The sequence below is a fragment of the Haematobia irritans genome, chromosome 2, assembly GCF_050003625.1.
Source record: "Haematobia irritans isolate KBUSLIRL chromosome 2, ASM5000362v1, whole genome shotgun sequence".
Lineage (NCBI taxonomy): Eukaryota > Metazoa > Arthropoda > Insecta > Diptera > Muscidae > Haematobia > Haematobia irritans.
The window spans coordinates 40148536-40171276 of NC_134398.1; the positions used below are offsets into that span (position 1 = coordinate 40148536).

The following is a 22741-nucleotide window of genomic DNA, read 5'->3' on the forward strand; positions in this document are numbered from 1 at the left end:
CCGATAATTTCACGACCCAGAATATATATATATATTTTATGGGGTCTAAGAGCAATATTTCGATGTGTTACAAACGGAATGACAAAATTAGTACAACCCCCATCCTATGGTGGAGGGTATACAAATTGATTGTTTGAAATACATTTTTAGTTAAAAATTTAAAAATTTCCTTCACTTTATCAATTGACTTAGTCTTCCGAGTTTGATAAAAAAGTACATTGTATCAATTAATTATACCCTGCGCCACACTGTGGAACAGGGTATTATAAGTTAGTGCATATGTTTGTAACACCCAGAAGGAGACGAGATAGACACATGGTGTCTTTGGCAATAATGCTCAGGGTGGGTCCCTGAGTCGATATAACCATGTCCGTCCGTCCGTCCGTCCGTCCGTCTGTCTGTGAACACATTTTTGTGATCAAAGTCTAGGTCGCAATTTAAGTCCAATCGCCTTCAAATTTGGCACATGTTCCTAATTTAGGTCAGAATAGAACCCTATTGATTTTGGAAGAAATCGGTTCAGATTAAGATATAGCTCTCATATATATCTTTCGCCCGATATGCACTAATATGGACCCAGCAGCCAGAGTTTTATACTGATTTGTTTGAAATTTTGTACAAACATAATACTTAGTCGTATAGTCAAATGTGCAAAATTTGATTGAAATCGGTTCAGATTTAGATATAGCTTCCATATATCTTTCGCCCGATATGGACTTATATGGACCCAGCAGCCCGAGTTTTATACCGATTTCCTTGAAATTTTGTACAAACATAACACTTAGTCGTATAGTCAATTGTGCACAATTTGATTAAAATCGGTTCAGATTTAGATATAGCTCCCATATATATCTTTCGCCCGATATGGACTTATATGGCCCCAGAAGCCAGATTTTGGGTCGATTTTGGTTGAAAGTTTGCACTAGGAGTACAATTAGTAGTATAGTCAAGTGCACGAAATTTGATTGAAATCGGTTCAGATTTAGATATAGCTCCCATATATGTGTTTTTCTGATTTCGACAAAAATGGTAAAAATACCAACATTTTGCTTGTTAAATCGCCACTGCTTAGTCGAAAAGTTGTAAAAATGACTCTAATTTTCCTAAACTTCTAATACATATATATCGAGCGATAAATCATAAATAAACTCTTGCGAAGTTTCCTTAAAATTGCTTCAGATTTAAATGTTTTCCATATTTATACCATTTTTACTAAAATTGTGTTCCACCCTAGTGCATTAGCCGACTTAAATTTTGAGTCTATAGATTTTGTAAAAGTCTATCAAATTCTGTCCAAATCGAGTGATATTTAAATGTATGTATTTGGGACAAACCTTTATATATAGCACCCAACACACGGATGTGATATGGTATCGAAAATTTAGATCTGCAAAGTGGTGCATGGTATAATATAGTCGACCCCGCCCGACTTTAGACTTTCCTTACTTGTTTTTTAATTAAAAACTTTAAACTTTTCAGTCATTGACTTTATTTACCTAATGTTTTAATTTTGATTAAAAAGCTAATTGTTTCAATTAATTTATTAATTGAAAAAAAAAAGAAATTCAAATTTAATCCACATTTTAATTGAAACAAGTATATACGGCCGTAAGTTCGGCCAGGCCGAATCTTATGTACCCTCCACCATGGATTGCGTAGGAACTTCTACTAAAGGCTGTCATCCACAATCGAATTACTTGGGTTGCGATAACACTTGCCGATGGCAAGGTATCGTAAAACTTTTTAACACTGTCTTCTAAATTGTAAGTTAGTCCATAAGGGGTATATATTAAACAAAAAAAAAGGCCGATTAAATACGTATATAATTCAGTTTGACAAAATTTTCTATAGAAATAAAATTTTGAAAAAATTTTCTATAGAAATAAAAACTTGACAAAATGTTCTATAGAAATAAAATGTTGACAAAATTTTCTATGGAAGTAAAATATTGACAACATTTTCTATAGCAATAAAATTTTGACAAAATTTTCTATAGAAATAAAATGTTGACAAAATTTTCTATAGAAATAAAATGTTGACAAAATTGTCTATAGAAATAAAATGTTGACAAAATTTTCTACAGAAATAAATTTTTTACAAAATTTTCTATAGAAATAAAATTTTGACAAAATTTTATATGGAAATAAAATGTTGTCAAATATTGCTATAAAAATAAACTTTTTACAAAACGTTTACATAAAATTTGACAATTTTTACATGGCTGTTAGAGGCCATATACTAACGAAATGTACCAAATTTCAACCGCATCGGATGACTTTCGCTCCTCCAAGAGGCTCCGGAGGTCAAATCTGGGGATCGATTTATATGGGAGCTATATATAATTATGGACCGATATGGACCAATTTTTGCATGCTTGTTAGAGACCGTATACTAACATCAGGTACCCAATTTCAAACGGATCGGATGAATTTTGCCCCTCCAAGAAGCTCCGGAGCTCAAATCTGGGGATCGGTTTATATGGGAGCTATATATAATTATGGACCGATATGGACCAGTTTTTGCATGGTTGTTAGAGACCATATACTAACACCACGTACCAAATTTCAATTGGATCGGATGAATTTTGCTCATCCAAGAGGCTCCAGAGTTCAAATCTGGGGATCGGTTTATATGGGAGCTATATATATGCTTGTTAGAGACCGTATACTAACATCAGGTACCCAATTTCAAACGGATCGGATGAATTTTGCCCCTCCAAGAGGCTCCGGAGCTCAAATCTGGGGATCGGTTTATATGGGAGCTATATATAATTATGGACCGATATGGACCAGTTTTTGCATGGTTGTTAGAGACCGTATACTAATATCAGGTACCAAATTTCCACCGGATCGGATGAATTTTGCCCCTCCAAGAGGCTCCGGAGGTCAAATCTGGGGATCGGTTTATATGGGGGCTATATATAATTATGGACCGATATGGACCAATTTTTGCATGGTTGTTAGAGACCGTATACTTAGACCACGTACCAAATTTCAATCGGGTAGGATGAAGTTTGCTCCTCCAAGAGGCTCCGGAGGTCAAATCTGGGGATCGGTTTATATGGGAGCTATATATATTTATGGACCGATATGGACCAATTTTTGCATGGTTGTTAGAGACCGTATACTAACATCAGGTACCAAATTTCCACCGGATCGGATGAATTTTGCCCCTCCAAGAGGCTCCGGAGCTCAAATCTGGGGATCGGTTTATATGGGGGCTATATATAATTATGGACCGATATGGACCAATTTTTGCATGGTTGTTAGAGACCGTATACTTAGACCACGTACCAAATTTCAACCGGATCGGATGAATTTTGCTGCTCCGGAAGGATCCGCAAGCCAAATTTGGGGATCGGTTTATATGGGGGCTATACGTAAACGTGGGCCGATATGACCCATTTTCAATACCATCCGACCTACATCAATAACAACTACTTGTGCCAAGTTTCAAGTCGATAGCTAGTTTCGTTCGGAAGTTAGCGTGATTTCCACAGACGGACGGACAGCCGGACAGACGGACAGACGGACGGACGGACGGACATGCTTAGATCGACTCAGAATTTCACCACGACCCAGAATATATATACTTTATGGGTTCTTAGAGCAATATTTCGATGTGTTACAAACGGAATGACAAAGTTAATATACCCCCATCCTATGGTGGAGGGTATAAAAATGTTGGTGATATTTTTTTCTGTGTATATGATGGCTATTTGCGGTCCAATTTGTTAAGATTTCAATAAACCAATTCAATTCTCTATACGTATTTGCAAGATGCATTCAATATCCATTTCATTGTTACTACGACAGAAATAGCTATTCAGTTTTCATGCTCTATCTATTAGCATAGCTTTTTTCGGACCCATTTATTTGAGTCCTTTTTTGGGGGAGGATTTTTAATGGTAACCTTAACAAAAACGAAAAAAAAATCCTCTGATCTATGTAAGGTTTCGTTAGACATCGTTTAACAAAAAACACTGAATTTCAATTTGATTTATGCGCGAGTGTAACGAATTTCATATACATCAATGTGTGTGTGTGTGAAACAAACTCCATAGAACCACCCAAAAGCATTGTGAAAACCTGCTAAAGGTATGAGTGTGTGTAGGTTAATGTTTACTCTTCTTGCTTTCCATATAACATACATATTTTTTTTTTTTTGTTTTGAGGTTTTTTATGCCACAATTCAAAACTAAACATTTTGCCACAATGCCACCACATTCGGCCATACAAACCATCCGTCGTGACCACTTATCCAATCAGCTCCTGTACACATTGAAGGCTAGCTGTGGCAGCAGGACTAAAATAAAAATGGATTCTAAATTGCATTTGCGTATGTCGGTGTTAACGGTGATGAAATGTGAAGGCAGCACACAAATACACACAAACACACACATACATATACTTGTTCACACAAAAACTAGATGCCAACATTAATTTATTTTATTGCATTCAAGCAATTTATCAAATTGCATACCATCATTATTATCACTTCCATCATTCGCTGACACAATGAATGTAATGGTTGGTTATAGCAAAGGCATTAAACCAGTAGAATATTTGTAAGACTTTTTGTTTTATTTTTTTAATATAAAAATACTGTAAATACAGTTATAATGTAATTTTAAATAACCTTCACCTTGGAAATTATTAATGATCATTGATTGGAAAAGATAATTGTGAGAAATTTTTAAAGATAAATGATTTCGTTTTGACCTATACCAATAATATCGAAATAAGATTTGTATATTCTTCAATAAACACAAAAATTCTCTTTTCAGATTCAATCACGAAATTAATTGCTCCAATTAATTTTTTAATTGTAATGTCTTCAATCACGAAAATTATACCATAGTATCAAGCACAGTTTTAACATATTATAAGTTAGTGCATATGTTTGCAACACCCAGAAGGAGACGAGATAGGCACATGGTGTCTTTGGCAATAATGCTCAGGGTGGGTCCCTGAGTCGATCTAGCCATGTCCGTCTGTCCTTCCGATCGTCTGTCTGTGAATACATTTTTGTGATCAAAATCTAGGTCCCAGTTTAAGTCCAATCGCCTTCAAATTTGACACAAATTACTCTTATGGGTCAGAATAGAACCCTATTGATTTTGGAAGAAATCGGTTCAGATTTAGATATAGCTCCAATATATATATTTCGCCCGATATGCACTTATATGGACCCAGAAGCTAGAGTTTTATCCTGATTAGCTTGAAATGTTGCACAAGGAGTAAAATTAGTAGTATAGTCATGTGTGCCAAATTTGATTGAAATCGGATCAGATTTAGATATAGATTCCTTATATATCTTTCGCCCGATATGGACCTATATGGCCCCAGAAGCCAGAGTTTTGGCCAAAATTGATTAAAATTTTGCACTAGGAGTACAATTAGTATATAGTCATGTGTGCCAAATTTGATTGAAATCGGTTCAGATTTAGATATAGCACCCATATATATCTTTCGCCCGATATGGACTAATATGGTCCTAGAAGCCAGAGTTTTGGCCCAATTTGGTTGAAATTTTGCACTAGGAGTACAATTAGTAGTATAGTTAATTGTACTCAATTTGATTGAAATCGGTTCAGATTTAGATATAGCTCCCATATATAACTTACGCCCGATTTTCCGTCATATAACCTCAGAGTTCATACACTCAAAAAAAAGTGAACTCTCTATTTCACTAAAGCCAATTTAACTTTATTTTAGTTCATGGAATTATTATGTTTGGAGAAAGTTTCCTTTCTTTTAATAATTTTTTGTGTACGTTAGTTAAATTAACTAAAACCGAGGAAAAAAATATACTCAAATGAAGCATAAAGATTAACTAAATTCGTGCCTTCCACAAAATAGTTCAGAATTTCTCTAAATTTGTAAATTTTACCAAAAATGCATCCATCATGAACTTCGTATGTCACTAAAGACATTCTTGCAATTTTGAAATCCAAGTTTTTCCTTCAAACTACAAAATTTTCTTTAACAAGTGAAAAAACTTAGTTATGTCTAATAAATTTTCTTGAATTTGTCGAAAAATATTTACTTATTTTTATGACCTCGGCGCGATGCAAACGTTTGTAATACAGTTTAGTTAAAATTTTCTATAAATATTCAAAATTTTCTAAAATTGACCGAAAGTTTTCTTCCTGGTGGGTTCACTGTTTTTCAGTGTAGTTTTAGTCCGATTTACGTGAAATTTTGCACAGGGAGTTGAATTAAAATACTAAGTATGCATGTCAAATTTGGTTGAAATCGGTTCAGATTTCTATATAGCCTCCATATATACGCTTTTCCGATTTGGGCAATAATTACCAAAATACCCAATGACCAAATATCCTCCATTTCTAATACATATCTATCGACCGATAAATCATAAATATACTTTTGCGAAGTTGCCTCAAAATTGGTTCAGATTAAAATGTTTCTCATAGTTTTATATTCTCCACCATAGGATGAGGGTATATTAACTTTGTCATTTCGTTTGTAACACATCGAAATATTGCTCTGAGATCCCATAAAGTATATAAATATATATTCTGGGTCGTGGTGAAATTCTGGGTCGATCTGAACATGTCCGTCCGTCCGTCCGTCTGTTGAAATCACGCTAACTTCCGAACGAAACAAGCTATCGATTTGAAACTTGGCACAAGTAGTTGTTATTGATGTAGGTCGGATGGTATTGCAAATGGACCATATTGGTCCACTTTTACGTATAGCCCCCCATATAAACGGACCACCAAATTTGGCTTGCAGACCCTCTAAGAAAAGCAAATTTCATCCGATTCCGATATTTATGGTCTCTAACAAAATTGGTCCGCATCGGTTCATAATTATATATAGCCCCCATATAAACCGATCCCCCGATTTGGCTTGCGGAGCCTATAAGTGAAGCAAATTTCTTCCGATCCGGCTGAAATTTAGTACATGGTGTTAGTATATGGTCTCTAACAACCATGCAAAAGTTGGTCCATATCGGTCCATAATTATATATAGCCCCCATTTAAACCGATCACCAGATTTGACCTCCGGAGCCTCTTGGAAAACCAAAATTCATCTGATTCAGTTGAAATTTGGTACGTGATGTTAATATATGGCCTCAAACACCCATGCAAAAATTGGTCGATATCGGTCCAACTACCATGCAGGAATTGGTTCCTATCAGTCCATAATAATATTTAGCTCCCATATAAACCGATCCCCAGATTTGACTTTTGGTGCTTTTGGAGAAGCAAAATTCATCCGATCTGCTTGAAATTTGGTACGTGGTGGTAGTATATGATATTTAACAACCATGTGAGTTGAAATGTGTGGATGACAGTCTTTCGTAGAAGTTTCTACGCAATCCATGGTGGAGGGTACATAAGATTCGGCCTGGCCGCACTTACGGCCGTATATACTTGTTTTTTTAATTAAAAATTTTAAAATTAAAATAAATTGTATCAATTAATTTATTAATTGAAAACATCTTCAACTTCAATTAATTTTTTAATTTGAAATATTTTGGTGATATTTTTTTCTGTGTACGTTCCGGGTAATCTCGAAAATGGCTGAACCGATTTACTTGAAATCTTCAGAGATCGTAGGGGGCACTCATGTAGTGAAAATAGGACACCTCATATTATGATACCTGGTCGCGGAGGGGGACCTCCCAAAGTTGTCCAATTTGCTTGAAATTTTCATTGAAGGTTGCGGTTGGCATCTAGACGAAGATCCAATACTCTAGTATTTGATATTTGATCGCGAAGGGGGACCTCCCCTTTGTTCGACTTTTTTTTAAAGTACAGTGAAAAAAATAAAATTCTCTAAATTAACTGAGATTTACAGATACCTTGCGGTGAGGTTATGAAGTTAATATTGTGTACCTGATATGTGCATATGTCGTCGGGGAGGGGGACCGTCCCCTTGCCCGACTTTTTGAAATTTGGAACAATATTATCCGATTTGCTTGAAATTTTCAGGGAGGGGTGAAGGGGCGTCTAGACAAAGAATGGCTTATTTATTTTTTGTCGGGGACGGGGACCTCCCGTTTGCCTGACTGTTTTAAAATACAGTGAAAACAAAACTAAAGTCCTCCGACTGAAATTTTACGGAAAAACTGGGTGAGGTTATGATATTCATATCAGTTTCCTGATTTTTTAATAGTTTGTCGGGGAAAAGGACATAGGGAGACATCCGCTTCTCCTTAAGTACATACAGTGAAACAATTAAACTATTCCAATTTACTTGAAATTTACAGAGGACCGTGGGAAGAGGTTATGAAATTCATATTGGATACCCGATTTTGTGATATTTGGACGGGAAGAGGGGCCGCCCCTTGGCCTGCTTTTTGAAAATTGGGCTTTTAAGTTACTTGAAATTTTCTGGGACGTTTACATAAGATAGGCTACATCACTTTTCGATATTTAGGCGGGGAGGTTCCCCCTCTAAAACCGAAAGAACTAAAATTCTCAAGGTTTCTTGAAATTTACAAAGGACGTGGGGAAAGGATTTGAAATCAATATGGTGTAACTGTCGATATTTTATCGATATTTTATCGGTGAAAGTGAGGGACGTCCGTTTAAAACAATAGAGCAAAATTTAAAACAATAGAGCAAAATTAACATTTTAACTCACATTGTGTGTCGTCCAGGGCGTTAGCCGATTTAAATTGTAAGTCTGGAGATTTTCTATAAATAAACAAGTATGGAAAATCCAAAGTTGGGCGGGGCCGACTATATTATACCCTGCACCACTTTGTAGATCTAAATTTTCGATTCCATATTACATTCGTCAAATGTGTTGGGTGCTATATATAAAGGTTTGTCCCAAATACATACATTTAAATATCACTCGATTTGGACAGAATTTGATAGACTTTTACAAAATCTATAGACTCAAAATTTAAGTCGGCTAATGTACTAGGGTGGAACACAATGTTAGTAAAAAATATGGGAAACATTTAAATCTGCAGCAATTTTAAGGAAATTTCGCAAAAGTTTATTTATGATTTATCGCTCGATACATATGTATTAGAAGTTTAGGAAAACTAGAGTCATTTTTACAACTTTTCGATTAAGCAGTGGCGATTTTACAAGGAAAATGTTGGTATTTTGACCATTTTTGTCGAAATCAGAAAAACATATATATGGGAGCTATATCTAAATCTGAACCGATTTCAATCAAATTTGGCACGCATAGCTACAATGCTAATTCTACTCCCTCTGCAACATTTCAACTAAATCGAAGTAAAAAATTGGCCTCTGTGGTCATATGAGTGTAAATCGGGCGAAAGCTATATATATTGGAGCTATATATAAATCTGAACCGATTTCAATCAAATTTGGCACGCATAGCTGCAATGCTAAATCTACTACCTGTGCAAAATTTCAACCAACTTGGGCCAAAACTCTGGCTATTAGAACCATATTAGTCCATATCGGGCGACAGATATATATGGAAGCTATATCTAAATCTGAACCGATTTCAATCAAATTTGGCACGCATAGTTACAATGCTAAATCTACTCTCTGTTCAAAATTTTAACCAAATTGGGCCAAAATTCTGGCTTTTAGGACCATATTAGTCCATATCGGGCGAAAGATATATATGGGAGCTATATCTAAATATAAACCGATTTCAATCAAATTTGGAACGCATAGCTACAATGCTAAATCTACTCTCTGTTCAAAATTTTAACCAAATTGGGCCAAAATTCTGGCTTTTAGGACCATATTAGTCCATATCGGGCGAAACATATATATGGGAGCTATATCTAAATCTGAACCGATTTCAATCAAATTTTGCACACTTGACTATACTACTAATTGTACTCCTAGTGCAAAATTTCAACCAAATTCGGCCAAAAATCTGGCTTCTGGGGCCATATAAGTCCATATCGGGCGAAAGATATATATGGGAGCTATATCTAAATCTGAACCGATTTCAATCAAATTTTGCACACTTGACTATACGACTAAGTGTTATGTTTGTACATAATTTCAAGCAAATCGGTATAAAACTCTGGCTGCTGGGTCCATATTAGTACATATCGGGCGAAAGATATATATGGGAGCTATATCTAAATCTGAACCGATTTCTTCCAAAATCAATGGGGTTCTATTCTGAACCAAATTAGGAACATGTGCCAAATTTGAAGGCGATTGGATTTAAATTGCGACCTAGGCTTTGATCACAAAATGTGTTCACAGACAGACAGACGGACGGAAAGACGAACAGACGGACATGGTTATATCGACTCTGGGACCCACCCTGAGCATTATTGCCAAAGACACCATGTGTCTATCTCGTCTCCTTCTGGGTGTTACAAACATATGCACTGACTTATAATACCCTGTTCCACAGTGTTGCGCAGGGTATAAAAAAATTATCCTAATCGGTTGAGATTTAAATATATGTATATAAGGGTGTAAACTTTGAAGAAGTTGAGATGCTATAAACAATTTCGATCTAAATAGTGGTGAAGAGTTTAATATAATCGGCCATGCCCGACTTTGGACTTTACTTACTTGTTCATATTATATCAATGATTTGATAGTGAAATTTAATATAAAATGGCCTTAGACTGATATTTTTCACTCAAAGAGATTTAATTTAAATTGTTTTATTAGATTATTTAATTTCAAGTTATAAATATAACCTAAATCCTTAAAATGGATTTTTCTCGGATAGAACATTAATTTTGCTGTTAATCCTTAAAATGGATTTTTCTCGGATAGAACATAATTTTGTTTAAGTAAAATTTAGATAATGATTTCCAATTTATAGAATAACTTCCTATCTTTATTAATAGAATTTCCCTAAGAATTGCTCTGTCTTGCTTATCTAAACAAAAATGTCTTTTTCTTTTCTTCCATTTGTTTTTGTTGTTCTTCTTCTTTACAGGAAATTCAGGCGATAACAATCAGTCTCCCATGCGTAATCCACCCGATGCTTTTCACAATTCGGCAGGAACATTGGCACAGCATAATCCACTTGCCAGAATAATTCAAGCGATTAAAACGCAATCATGTGGGATTTTCAAGCGTTTAACGAATTTAATTCAAACCATCAAAGAAGCCACTTCAATTGTAGGTGACGCCAAGGCAATGGAGGCAGCGACGCCAAATGTAAAACTCAGCCAAGCGGTACTGGCAACACGACTTCTTATGATGGTAGCAACAGTCGATAAATTTTCAACAATAGCAAGAACATGGCTGCAGAGGAGCATTGCCAGGAGATCTCAAGCTAGCGGGGAGATGGTAACATCAATAAAACACCAAGTACACCACCATGAGGACGTGCAGGGAATACAAAAGGACCTCATCCATTCATTGTGGTGTACTCGTAGTGATTGTGCAGCATTTGTTGCCGAGCTATGTCAATGTTGTTCGATAAAATCGACACTTCCTTTACACAGCAGTTGCTGCGAACATTGCCGGGGCCTTCAAGAATCTCACGAGCATCATGAGTCCCATTATGCACAACAACAGGAGACGATGCGTAAAAATCTTATTATGGCAAATGAATTGAAAATGTTCCATGACAATGAAATGTCGCCAGAGACATATGTCAAGAATCGAGGAGCAACTGGAAAAAGCCTCTGTCAAGAGACCGACAACACTATCATCGAACGGAAGGCAAACAAATGTCTGAGGAAAGGTGATAAGGATGTTGCTGGTGCTGGTGCTACAATGAGGCCGAAAGTGATAATAACTCAAGGCAGTGAAACAAAGGACTCGATGGTACACCTTTTGCCTCCTATTACATGGACTATTTTAAATATGGTTTTTAATTTAAAATTCTGCAAAGAGATACATTATTGGTCAACCAGAAAAACAAAATCCTTTAGAATACAAAACAGTCCTTGGAAGTGTGAAGGCAATTCAAGCCATCCTTTACACGTAGGGAAATGTACGAGCATTTCTATGATTATGGACATCATTCAATCACATTCAAAATTTAAATTCTTAACATTAGGAGTAATTTTCTTACTCCTATGGTCGCCAACATCCTGTTTGCCATTATTAGGTTTATGGACATGGAGAACAATGTGGTCATTTTTATCATCATCTGATTCACCAAATTCTCAATTGAGCTCATCATGTTACAACACTACCTTCACCGCCACAATATCGTTTAATTCTAGATGAAATGTTTAAGATAAGGCAAACTTTCAAATTGCCCCCACATCCAGCATGAATATGCTCAATTTCATGCACACAAAATTAGTCTCATAGAAATTTCGTTTTAAGCCGAATAATGGAAATCTCCTTGAGATTTGTATCAAAGACAAAAGAAAACAAAAATTATTAAAATTGTACAACATGAAAATAGTCACAAGTAAAAAATATTGTAGAAAAAAAAACGAAAAAAATATATATTTACCTATGTTCTAGATTTAATGATACTGTTATTAATTTTTTTTTTTATAACTTTCGTTAATGGTCCCCAATGGAATTGTTCTTCAAATGCTCCAAAAAGTTAAGCCAAATAGATTTCCACGATGAAAATGAAAACGAAATTACATGTTTATTACATTTCCATTTTTCAAAGGGTAGCCAACTTCTACGTTCATGTTCCCCGTTACGTATAAGTTATAACAATTATTGAGGGACTGGGTGACGTATATGTTATTCAAATCAAAATAATATAAGAAATGTACTTCATACGCAACAATGAACAAAATGTGAATATAACTTCAATGAAAAAACAGTGAATTGGTGTAAGGAAAAATTGAAAATTGAACCAACAAAAAATGTTGAATATTCTACCTAGGCCAATACATTTAATGTATAGCCAAAAACACACTCTTGGAAATAGAATTAATTTGTTCAAAAAAAGTTTTTTTTTTTTGGGTGTTTTATAAAAATCTTTTGTGTTTTTCAATTTTAGTATTCATTTAAAAAAAAGTAGTGAAAATGTTGACTTGTAATTTATCAAACTTCTGGCCTATATAAACCGCCCTCCAGATTTGATTTACGTAGCCCCTTGGAAGAGCAGCATTCATACGATTTTGTTGAAATTTGTCAAAATTTTATTTGTATAGAAAATTTTGTAAAAGTCTTATTTCTATAGATAATATTGACAAAATTTTTTTTCCTATTCCTTTTATTATTTTTTTTCCTATTCCTTTTATTATTTTCTTTTATTTCTATAGAAAACTTGGCAAAATTTTATTTCTATAGAAAATATTGTCAAAATTTTATATCTATAGAAAATTTTGTGAACATTTTATTTCCAATGAAAATTTTGTGAACATTTTATGAAAATTTTGTCAAAATTTTATTTCTATACAACCTTTTGTGAAAACTTTATTTCTATACCATTTTTGTCAACATTTTATTTCTATTCAAAATTTTGTCAAAATTTTTATTTCTATGGAAAATTTTGTCAAAATTTTTATTTCTTTGGAAAATTTTGACAAATTTTATTTCTATAGCAAATTTTCTAAAAATTTTATTTCTATAGAAATATTAGTCAAAATTTAATGTCTAAAGAAAATGTTGTCTAAATTGTATTTCTATAGAAAATTTTGCCAAATTTTATATCTGTAGAAAATTTTGTCAAAATTTTATGTCTATAGATAATATTGTCAAAATTTCATTTTTATAGAAAATTTTGTTAAAATTTTATTTCTATAGAAAATTTTGTCAACATTTTATTTCTATATAGAATTTTTTTTTTCAAAATTTTATTTTTATATAGAAAACTTTGTCATAATGTTATTTCTATAGAAAATTTTGTCAAAAATTTATTTCTATAGAAAGTTTTGTCAAAATTTAATTTCTATAGAAAATTTTGTCCAAATTTTATTTCTTTAGATCATTTGTCAAATTGTTATTTCAATAGAAATATAAGTCTAAATTTTATATCTATAGAAATATTAGTCAAAATTTAATATCTATAGAAAATTTTGTAAAAATTGTATTCCTGTAGATATTTTTTTTAAAGCCTTATTTCTATACAGGATTTTATCAAAATTTTATTTCTAAAGAAGACTTGGTCAAACTTTTTTTCTATAGATTTTTTTTTCAAAATTTTATTTTTTTAGAAGATTTTGTCAAAATTTTATTTCCATAGAAAATTTTGTCAAAATTTTAGTTCTATACTAAATGTTGTCAAAATTTTTATTCTATAGAAAATTTTGTCAAAATTTTATTTCTATAGAAAATTTTGTCAAAATTTGATATGTAGAAAATTTTGTCAAAATTTTATATGTAGATAATTTTGTCACAATTTTATATGTAGAAAATTTTGTCAAAATATTATTTCTGTAGAAAATTTTCTCAAAAATTTATTTCTATCGAAAATTTTGTCAAGATTTTATTTTAGTAGATAATTTTCTCAAAGCCAAAATTTTATTTCTATAGAAAATTTTTTTCTATAGATTTTTTTTGCAAAATTTTACTTCTACAAAAAATTTTGTCAAAATTTTATTTCTATAGAAAATTTTGTACAAATTTTATTTCTATAGAAATATTAGTCAAAATTTTATGTCTAAAGAAAATTTTGTCAAAATTGTATTTCTATAACAAATTTTACTTCTTTAGAACATTATGTCAAAATGTTTATTTCTATAGAAAATTTTGCCAAATTTTATATCTATATAAAATTTTGTCAAAATTTTATTTCTATAGAAAATTTTGTGAAAATTTTATTTCTAATGAAAATTTTGTAAAAACTTTATTTCTATAAAAAATTTTGTCAAAATTTTATTTTAATAAAAAATTTCGTCAAAATTTTGTTTAAATGTTATTTCTATAGAACATTTGTCAAAATGTTATTTCTATGGAAACATTTTATTTCTATAAAAAATTTTGTCAAAATTTTTATTTCTGTGGAAAATTTTGTCAAAAATAGAAAATATTGTCAAAATTTTATGTCTATAGAAAATTTTATGAAAGTTTTATTTCTAATGAAAATTTAGTCAAAATTTTATTTCTAATGAAAATGTCTATGCAAAATTACGTTAACATTTTATTCCTATACTGAATTTTGTAAAAAATTTTATTTCTATAAAAAATTTTGCCAAATTTTATATCTATAGAAAAGTATGTCAAAATTTTACTTCTATTGAAAATATTGTCAAAATTTTATTTCTAACGAAAATTTTGTTAAAATCTTATTTTTATAGAATATTTTGTAAAAATTTTATTTCTATGGAAAATTTTGCAAAATTTTATTTCTATACAAAATTTTGTTAAAATTTTATGTATATAGAAAATTTTGTCACAATTTTATTTCTATAGAAGATTTTGTCAAAATTTTATTTCTAAAGAAAATTTTGTCAAAATTTTATTTCTACAGAAAATTTTGTCAAAATTGTTTTTTTATAGAAAATTTTGTCAAAATTGTTTTTCTATAAAAAATTTTGTCAAAATTGTTTTTCTATAGAAAATTTTGTCAAAATTTTATTTCTATAGAAAATTTTGTAAAAATTGTTTTTCTATAGAAAATTTTGTCAAAATTTTATTTCTATAGAAAATGTTGTCACAATTTTATTTCTATAAAAATTTTGTCAAAATTTCTATTTTTATAGAAAATTTGGTGAAAATTTTATTTCTAAAGAAAATATTGTCAAAATTTTATTTCTATAGAATATTTTGTCAAAATTTTACTTCTATAGAATATTTTTTCAAAATAATATTTCGATAGAAGTACATCGTATTTGGTAAGGTTTCATTGAAAACGCCGCTATAAAAGTTTTTGAGATTTTGACGGATAGGGTAGCGTATACGCTACTTTTACGAATTACTCATACGACCCCAAGTACGGCTTTTGATTAAATTTTCTATGGAAAATTTAATCAAAATTTCTATTTTTATAGAAAATTTTGTAAAAATTTCTATTTTTAGCGAAAATTTTGTAAAAATTTCTATTTTTAGAGAAAATTTTTTAAAAAATTCTATTTCTCTAGAAAATGTTGCCAAATTTTATTTCTATAGAAAATTATTTCAAAATTTTATTTCTTTGGAATTTTAGGTGAAAATTTTATTTCTATAGAAAATTCTATTAACATTTTATTTTTATTGATATTTTTATACCCTCCACCATAGGAAGGGGTATATTAACTTTGTCATTCCGTTTGTAACACATCGAAATATTGCTCTAAGACCCCATAAAGTATACATATTCTGGATCGTGGTGAAATTCTGAGTCGCTCTGAGCACGTCCGTCCGTCCGTCCGTCTGTTGAAATCACGCTAACTTCCGAGCGAAACAAGCTATCGACTTGAAACTTGGCACAAGTAGTTGTTATTGATGTAGGTCGGATGGTATTGCAAATGGGCCATCGGTCCATAATTACATATAGCCCCCATACAAACCGATCCCCCGATTTGGCTTGTGGAGCCTCTAAGAGAAGTAAATTTCATCCGATCCGGTTGAAATTTGGTACATTGTGTTAGTATATGGTCTTTAACAACAATGCAAAAATTGGTCCACATCGGTTCATAATTATATAAGGCCCCATATAAACCGATCCCCCGATTTGGCTTGCGGAGCTTCTAAGAGAAGCAAATTTCATCCGAGCCAGCTTAAATTTGGTACATGGTATTAGTATATGGTCTCTAATGACCACGCAAAAATTGGTCCACATCGGTCCATAATTATATATATTATATCCGGAGCCTCTTGGAAGACCAAAATTAATCTGATTCAGTTGAAAATTGGTACGTGGCGTTAATATATGGCCTCAAACACCCATGCAAAAATTGGTCGAAATCGGTCAATAATTATATATAGGCCCCATATAAACCGATCCCCAGATTTGACCTCTGGTGCCTTTTAGAGAAGCAAAATTCATCCGATCTGGTTGAAATTTGGTACGTGGTGGTAGTATATGGTATCCAACAACCATGCAGGAATTGGATCATATCGGTCCATAATTATATATAGCATATAAACCGATCCCCAGATTTGACCTCTGATGCCTTTTGGAGAAGCAAAATTCATCCGATCTGGTTGAAATTTGGTACGTTGGTAGTATATGATATTTAACAACCAAGCCACAAATGGTCCATATCAGTCCATAATCATATATAGCCCCCATATAAACCGATCACCAGATTTGACCTCAGGAGCCTCTTGGAGGAGCAAATTTCATCCGAGTCAATTGAAATTTGGTACATTGTGCTAGTATATGGCCGTTAACTAACATACCTAACTAGGCCCATATCGGTCTATAGTTATATATAGCCCTCAGATAAATCGATCCCCAATCACACAAAAATTGGTCCATATCAAGTTCATAATTCTATATAGCCCCGATATAAGCGACCACCATATTTCAATTCTGGCTCTCTACGTACCATGCAAAAAGTCCATATCGATTCGTAATTATTTGTAGACTTAACTATACATAACTTTTTTGTCTAATATATACCACGTATGGATTAACTCACAATTTAGAAAACGATGTTAAGAAGGTTTAAGATACCACAACCCAAGTAATTCGATTGTGAATGACAGTCTTTCGTAGAAGTTTGTACGCAATCCATGGTGGAGGGTACATAAGATTCGTCCTGGCCGAACTTACTGCCATATATACTTGTTTAGTTTTCTTTTCTATTCAAAATTTTATTTGAAAAAAAAAAATTGAAGTATTTTTTAGTTGGAAATGAATATTTTGCAAAATTTACCTAAACAATATGAATTCTACCAATCTACCAAACAGTAAAAAAATCTAAAATTTTTGGTAAAATTCTACCAATTTTGGCAACGGTGGACTGAATACAAATTATGGGATTCATTATATACCCAGAAGTTTTGGCATTCCATATATTTGGGCGAGCAAATAAGATGAAAAATACAAATTCATCTAAAACTCAAACAAAAATCCAGAATTGTATATATAGTCTCGGTATGTTGAAATTTTTAACTTATCTTCGTCAAACCGTACCATTTAGAGCAATTTTCATCAGGAATATGTTTTACTAAATTCATCAGAAATTCTATATATTATCAAGTAGGATGCTACAAACGAGGGAGTTTCTTACAACTATTATTATATTTTATTCATGTTGATGGTTATTTAAAATTCGGGCTGGCTAAGCTTTCGGAGGAATTACTCATTGGTTAATATTTTCATTTTAGTGTAATGATATTTTTTGCTATCTTCAAAATTAAATAAATTACTTGTAAAAATATTATAGTCTATCTATTGGTATAAAATCCCAAATAAATCCCACATATGACCCATTAGTGTTAAGAGAAAAAAGAAAGTTAATCAAATTTTTTGCATTTAGTGATATATAGAAAATATATAAATAATAGTAATAGTATAGTTATAGCATGAAAGACAAAACAAAAAAAAAACTAATTTCATAATAAAGACTAAAAATGATCTATAGAATTTGCAAAAAAAAAATATAAACTAAAAGAAATATAATGAATGAAACAAGAAAATTCAACAACTGGGAATTTATGTAGAAGCATTTTCCTGAAAATACCAAAAAAACAAAAAAAAAAAAAAACAATATATTCATATCGAAGAGTACTATGTCACCCCCATATGCAAAAAAGTTAAAGAAAACTTCTAGCCTACTTTTACCATATCAATTCCTTCGATCTGTCAATAAATTATATTGCATATGAGCATAAGACTTTAGTTAAATTTAAGCAAGTTTTGTTAATAATTTGGCATTATTACAAATGGTTATTTTTATTATTCTTATTATTATTTTTGTATACTCTCCACTCCATATGATCGTGGTATAGGAACTTTGTCATTCTGCAACTAAATATTTGTCTCAGATCCCATTAAGTATCCCAGCAACAAAAAAATAGTGTAAATATTTTACTTTTTGATACGAAAGAGGTGCAAAATTGCCATAGAAGCTATTATTTCAACATGGGCTTGTCATAGGTCGGGTATCCATATTTATTTCATATCTTATGAAACAAAATTAAAATACATGAATGTGTTAATAAATTATTGTTTTTTAATCTTTCCCCAAAACATATCATCAATTTAATATACCCTAATTGAAAGTCATATCACCTACAAAAATAAAAAAAAAACTCATGTATAAATATGCTTACAAAGCTAAACAAATAAGAAAAACTAGAGAACCAAATTTACAACTAAACATTTTTATGTAAATATTTATTTGTTACCTAGAACTAGATATCCTTAAGTTATCTTGTATTTGTCATGGAATGGAAAATAAGTAAATTAACTTTTGGCCCACTAGTAAAAATCCTATCTTCTATAGAACACAATAATTAATATTTATTTCTATCAATTCTGAGTACAAAGATGGAAAAAAACAATTAGAATTGAAAATAAACGATTTAAAGATTTTAATAATTTCTCAAATATTAATTGTGTTCCTCTACTTAAGGTGTAGTAAAAAGTAGTAGAAAATTTTATTTCTATAGAAACTTTTGTCAAAAGTTTTTTTCTATAGAAATTTTGCAAAAATTGTATTTCTATATTTTGTGAATATTTCTATAGAAAATTTTGTTAAAATTGTATTTCCATAAAATAAGTGTTAACACTTTGTTGCTACAGAAAATTTTGTCAAAATTTTATTTCTACAGAAAATTTTGTCAAAATTTTATTTCTATAGAAAATTTCGTCAAAATTGTATTTCTATAGAAAATTTTGTCACAAATATATTTTTGTAGAAAATTTTGTAAAATATAGAAAATTTCTATAGAAAATTTGTCCTAATTTCATTTCTATAGGAAACATGGTACAAATTTCATTCCTAAAGACAATGTTGGAAAATTTCTATTTTTATAGACAATTGTGTCTAAATTTTATTTCCATAGAAATTTTTTTTTTCAAAATGTTATTTCCTTAGTAAATTTTGTTAATATTTCTTTTCCAAAAAAAGTTTAATTTATATTTCTATGGAAAATTTTTTATTTCCTCTTGTATAGAAAACTTTGTTAAAATATTATTTTTATAGACAATTTTGTCAAAGTTGTATTTCCATGGAAATTGTTGTCAAAATTATATTCTTTTCCTCTGTTGGTTAAGCTACACTTGTAGTTTACTCAATGTATGGGTTTAAGCTGAAATCAAAAAACCAACAACAATGATTAAAGAACAAAAACCAACAATAACAAAACAAAACGAATGAAAATTATATTCCTCTAGGAAATTTAGCCAAATTTCATAGAAAATTTTATCACAATTTTATTTATACAGAATTTTTTATCTATCGAAAATTTTGTCAAATTTAGTTATATACAAAATGCTGTCAAAATTTTATTTCTATAGACAATTAAGTCAAAATTTTATTTCCTTGGGGATTGTTGTCAAAGTTTTATTCCTCTAGGAAACTTGGAAAAATTTAATTTCTATAGGAAATATTTCATTTAATTTCTATAGGAAATTTTTTTTATTTCTATAGAAAATTTCGTCAAAATTTTATTTTATTGAAATTTTTTTCACAATTTAATTTCTATTGGAAATTTTGTCAAAATTTCTTTTCTATAGAAATTTTTGTCAAAATGTTATTTCCATCGAAAATTGTGTCAAAATGTTAATTATATAGAACATTTTGTCAACATTTTATTTCCATAAAAAAATTTGTCAAAATTTTATTTCCATAAAAAATTGACACAATTTTATTTCTATAGAAAACTTTGATAAATTTCTATAGAAAAGTTTGACAATTTTGTATAGAAAATTTTGTACAAATTTTGCAAAATTGTATTTCACTAGAAATTTTTTTTCAAAATTTTATTTCTTTAGACACCCAGCAAAAAAAATTGGAACTTCTTCCAAAGGCACAACTTTAAAAGCACTTCCAGAAGATGTACTTCCAATGATGTTCTTTATTTTAACTGCACAGGAAGTTCTTTTCATTCAATTTCTTATAACATCCCAGCAAAAAAATTTGGAAGTTCTTCCAAAGGAACAACTTTAAAAGCACTTCGGGAAGATGCACTCCCAATGATGTTCTTTATTTTAACTCCCCAGGAAGTTCTTTTAATTCAATTTTTTCTAACTTGTTTTTTTCATACTTTTAATGGGTAATTTTCACTTTTTTGTTTCAAATAGGTTAAAAACAGAGTAAAAATTCATAAAATGGTACAAATCATTTATATTTTGTCGAAAAAAAAATGCTAAATCCAATCTGAAAACATTGTGATTTCTTGAAAATATTCGAGTTCAAAACTTTCCGACAAGCGTTAGAATCCATTAAAAATTATAAAAAATTATAAAAATTATTTATTTGACAAAATTTCACAGAATTTTTTAATTTACATCCAAAACATTGAATTCGGATCACACCTAAAGAAGTGATGCAATTTTGCACCACTTTCGGATCCAAAAAGAACATTTTCATTACTTTTTTGGCAACGCTTTTTTTGCTGGGATGCTTTTTTCATATTTTAATGGGTAATTTTAACTTTTTTTGTTTCAAATTGGTTTAAAACAGTTTAAGAACTCATAAAATGGTAAAAATTGTTTAAATTTTGTCGAAAAAAATCCTAATTCCAATCTGAAAAAATTGTGAATTTTTGAAAATATTTGAGGCCAAACGTTTCAGACAAGCGTTAGAATCCATTAAAAATTATAAAAATTTATAAAAATTATTTATTTGACAAAATATCACAGAATTTTTTAATTTACACCCAAAACATTGAATTCGGATCACATCTAAAGAAGTGATGCAAATTCAGTGCACCGGCTGTTGAAATGGTGGACTTCCATCCTATGACAAGCCCATGTTAAATTCATCGCTTCTGCGTCAATTTTGCACCACTTCCGGATCCAAAAAGGACATTTTCATTACTTTTTTGGTGACGCTTTTTTTTCTGGGCAATTTTGTAAAAATTTTTTTTTATAGAAAATGTTGTCAAAATTTTATTTCTATGGGAAATTTTGTCAAAACTTTATTTATATTGAAAATGTTGTCAAAATTTTATTTCTACAGAAAATGTTGTCAAAATTTTATTTCTGTAGAAAATTTTGTCAAAATTTTACTTCAATAGACAATTTTGTCAAAATTTTATTTCTATAGAAAATTTTGTTTATATTTTATTTCTATAGAAAATTTTGTGAAAATTTTATTTCTATAGAAAATTTTGTCAAAATTTTTATTTCCATAGAAAATGTTGTCAAATTTTTATTTTATAGAAATTTTTTAAAAATTTTATTTCTATAGAAAATTTTGTCAAAATTTTATTTCTATGGAAAATTTTGTCAAAATTTTATTTATATAGAAAATGTTGTCAAAATTTTACTTCTATAGACAATTTTGTCAAAATTTTATTTCTAAGAAAATTTTGTTTAAATTTTATTTCTATAGAAAATTTTGTCAAAATTTTATTTATATAGAAAATGTTGTCAAAATTTTACTTCTATAGACAATTTTGTCAAAATTTTATTTTTAAGAAAATTTTGTTTTAATTTTATTTCTATAGAAAATTCTGTTTAAATTTTATTTCTATAGACAATTTTGTCAAAATTTTTATTTCCATAGAAAATGTTGTCAAATTTTTATTTTATAGAAATTTTTTTAAAAATTTTATTTCTATAGAAAATTCTGTAAAAATTCAATTTCTATAGAAAATATTGTCAATATTTTATTTTTATAGATTTTTTTCAAAATTTTATTTCAATAGGGCATTTTGTCTAAATCTTTTTTATATACAAAATTTTGTCATAATTTCTATTTCTATAAATAACTTTGTAAAAATTTTATTTCTGTAAAGTTTGTTAGAATTAAAATTATGCAAATTTTAATTCCATAGAAAATATTGTCGCAAATTTATTTCTATAGAAAATTTTGAAAA

The 22741-nt window shown here is 30.2% G+C and overlaps 1 protein-coding gene across 2 annotated transcripts in view; it reads left to right on the forward strand.

Moving 5' to 3' along the window:
* DIP-kappa (Dpr-interacting protein kappa) overlaps positions 1-12276 on the forward strand; it is a 386526-nt gene extending 374250 nt beyond the window's left edge. For both annotated transcript variants that reach the window (XM_075293821.1, XM_075293822.1), the window contains exon 12: positions 10887-12276. In XM_075293821.1, the coding sequence (XP_075149936.1) occupies positions 10887-12133 (1247 nt within the window). In that variant the 3' untranslated portion in view covers positions 12134-12276. The remainder of the gene's footprint in view (positions 1-10886) is intronic.
* Positions 12277-22741: the final 10465 nt, after the last annotated feature.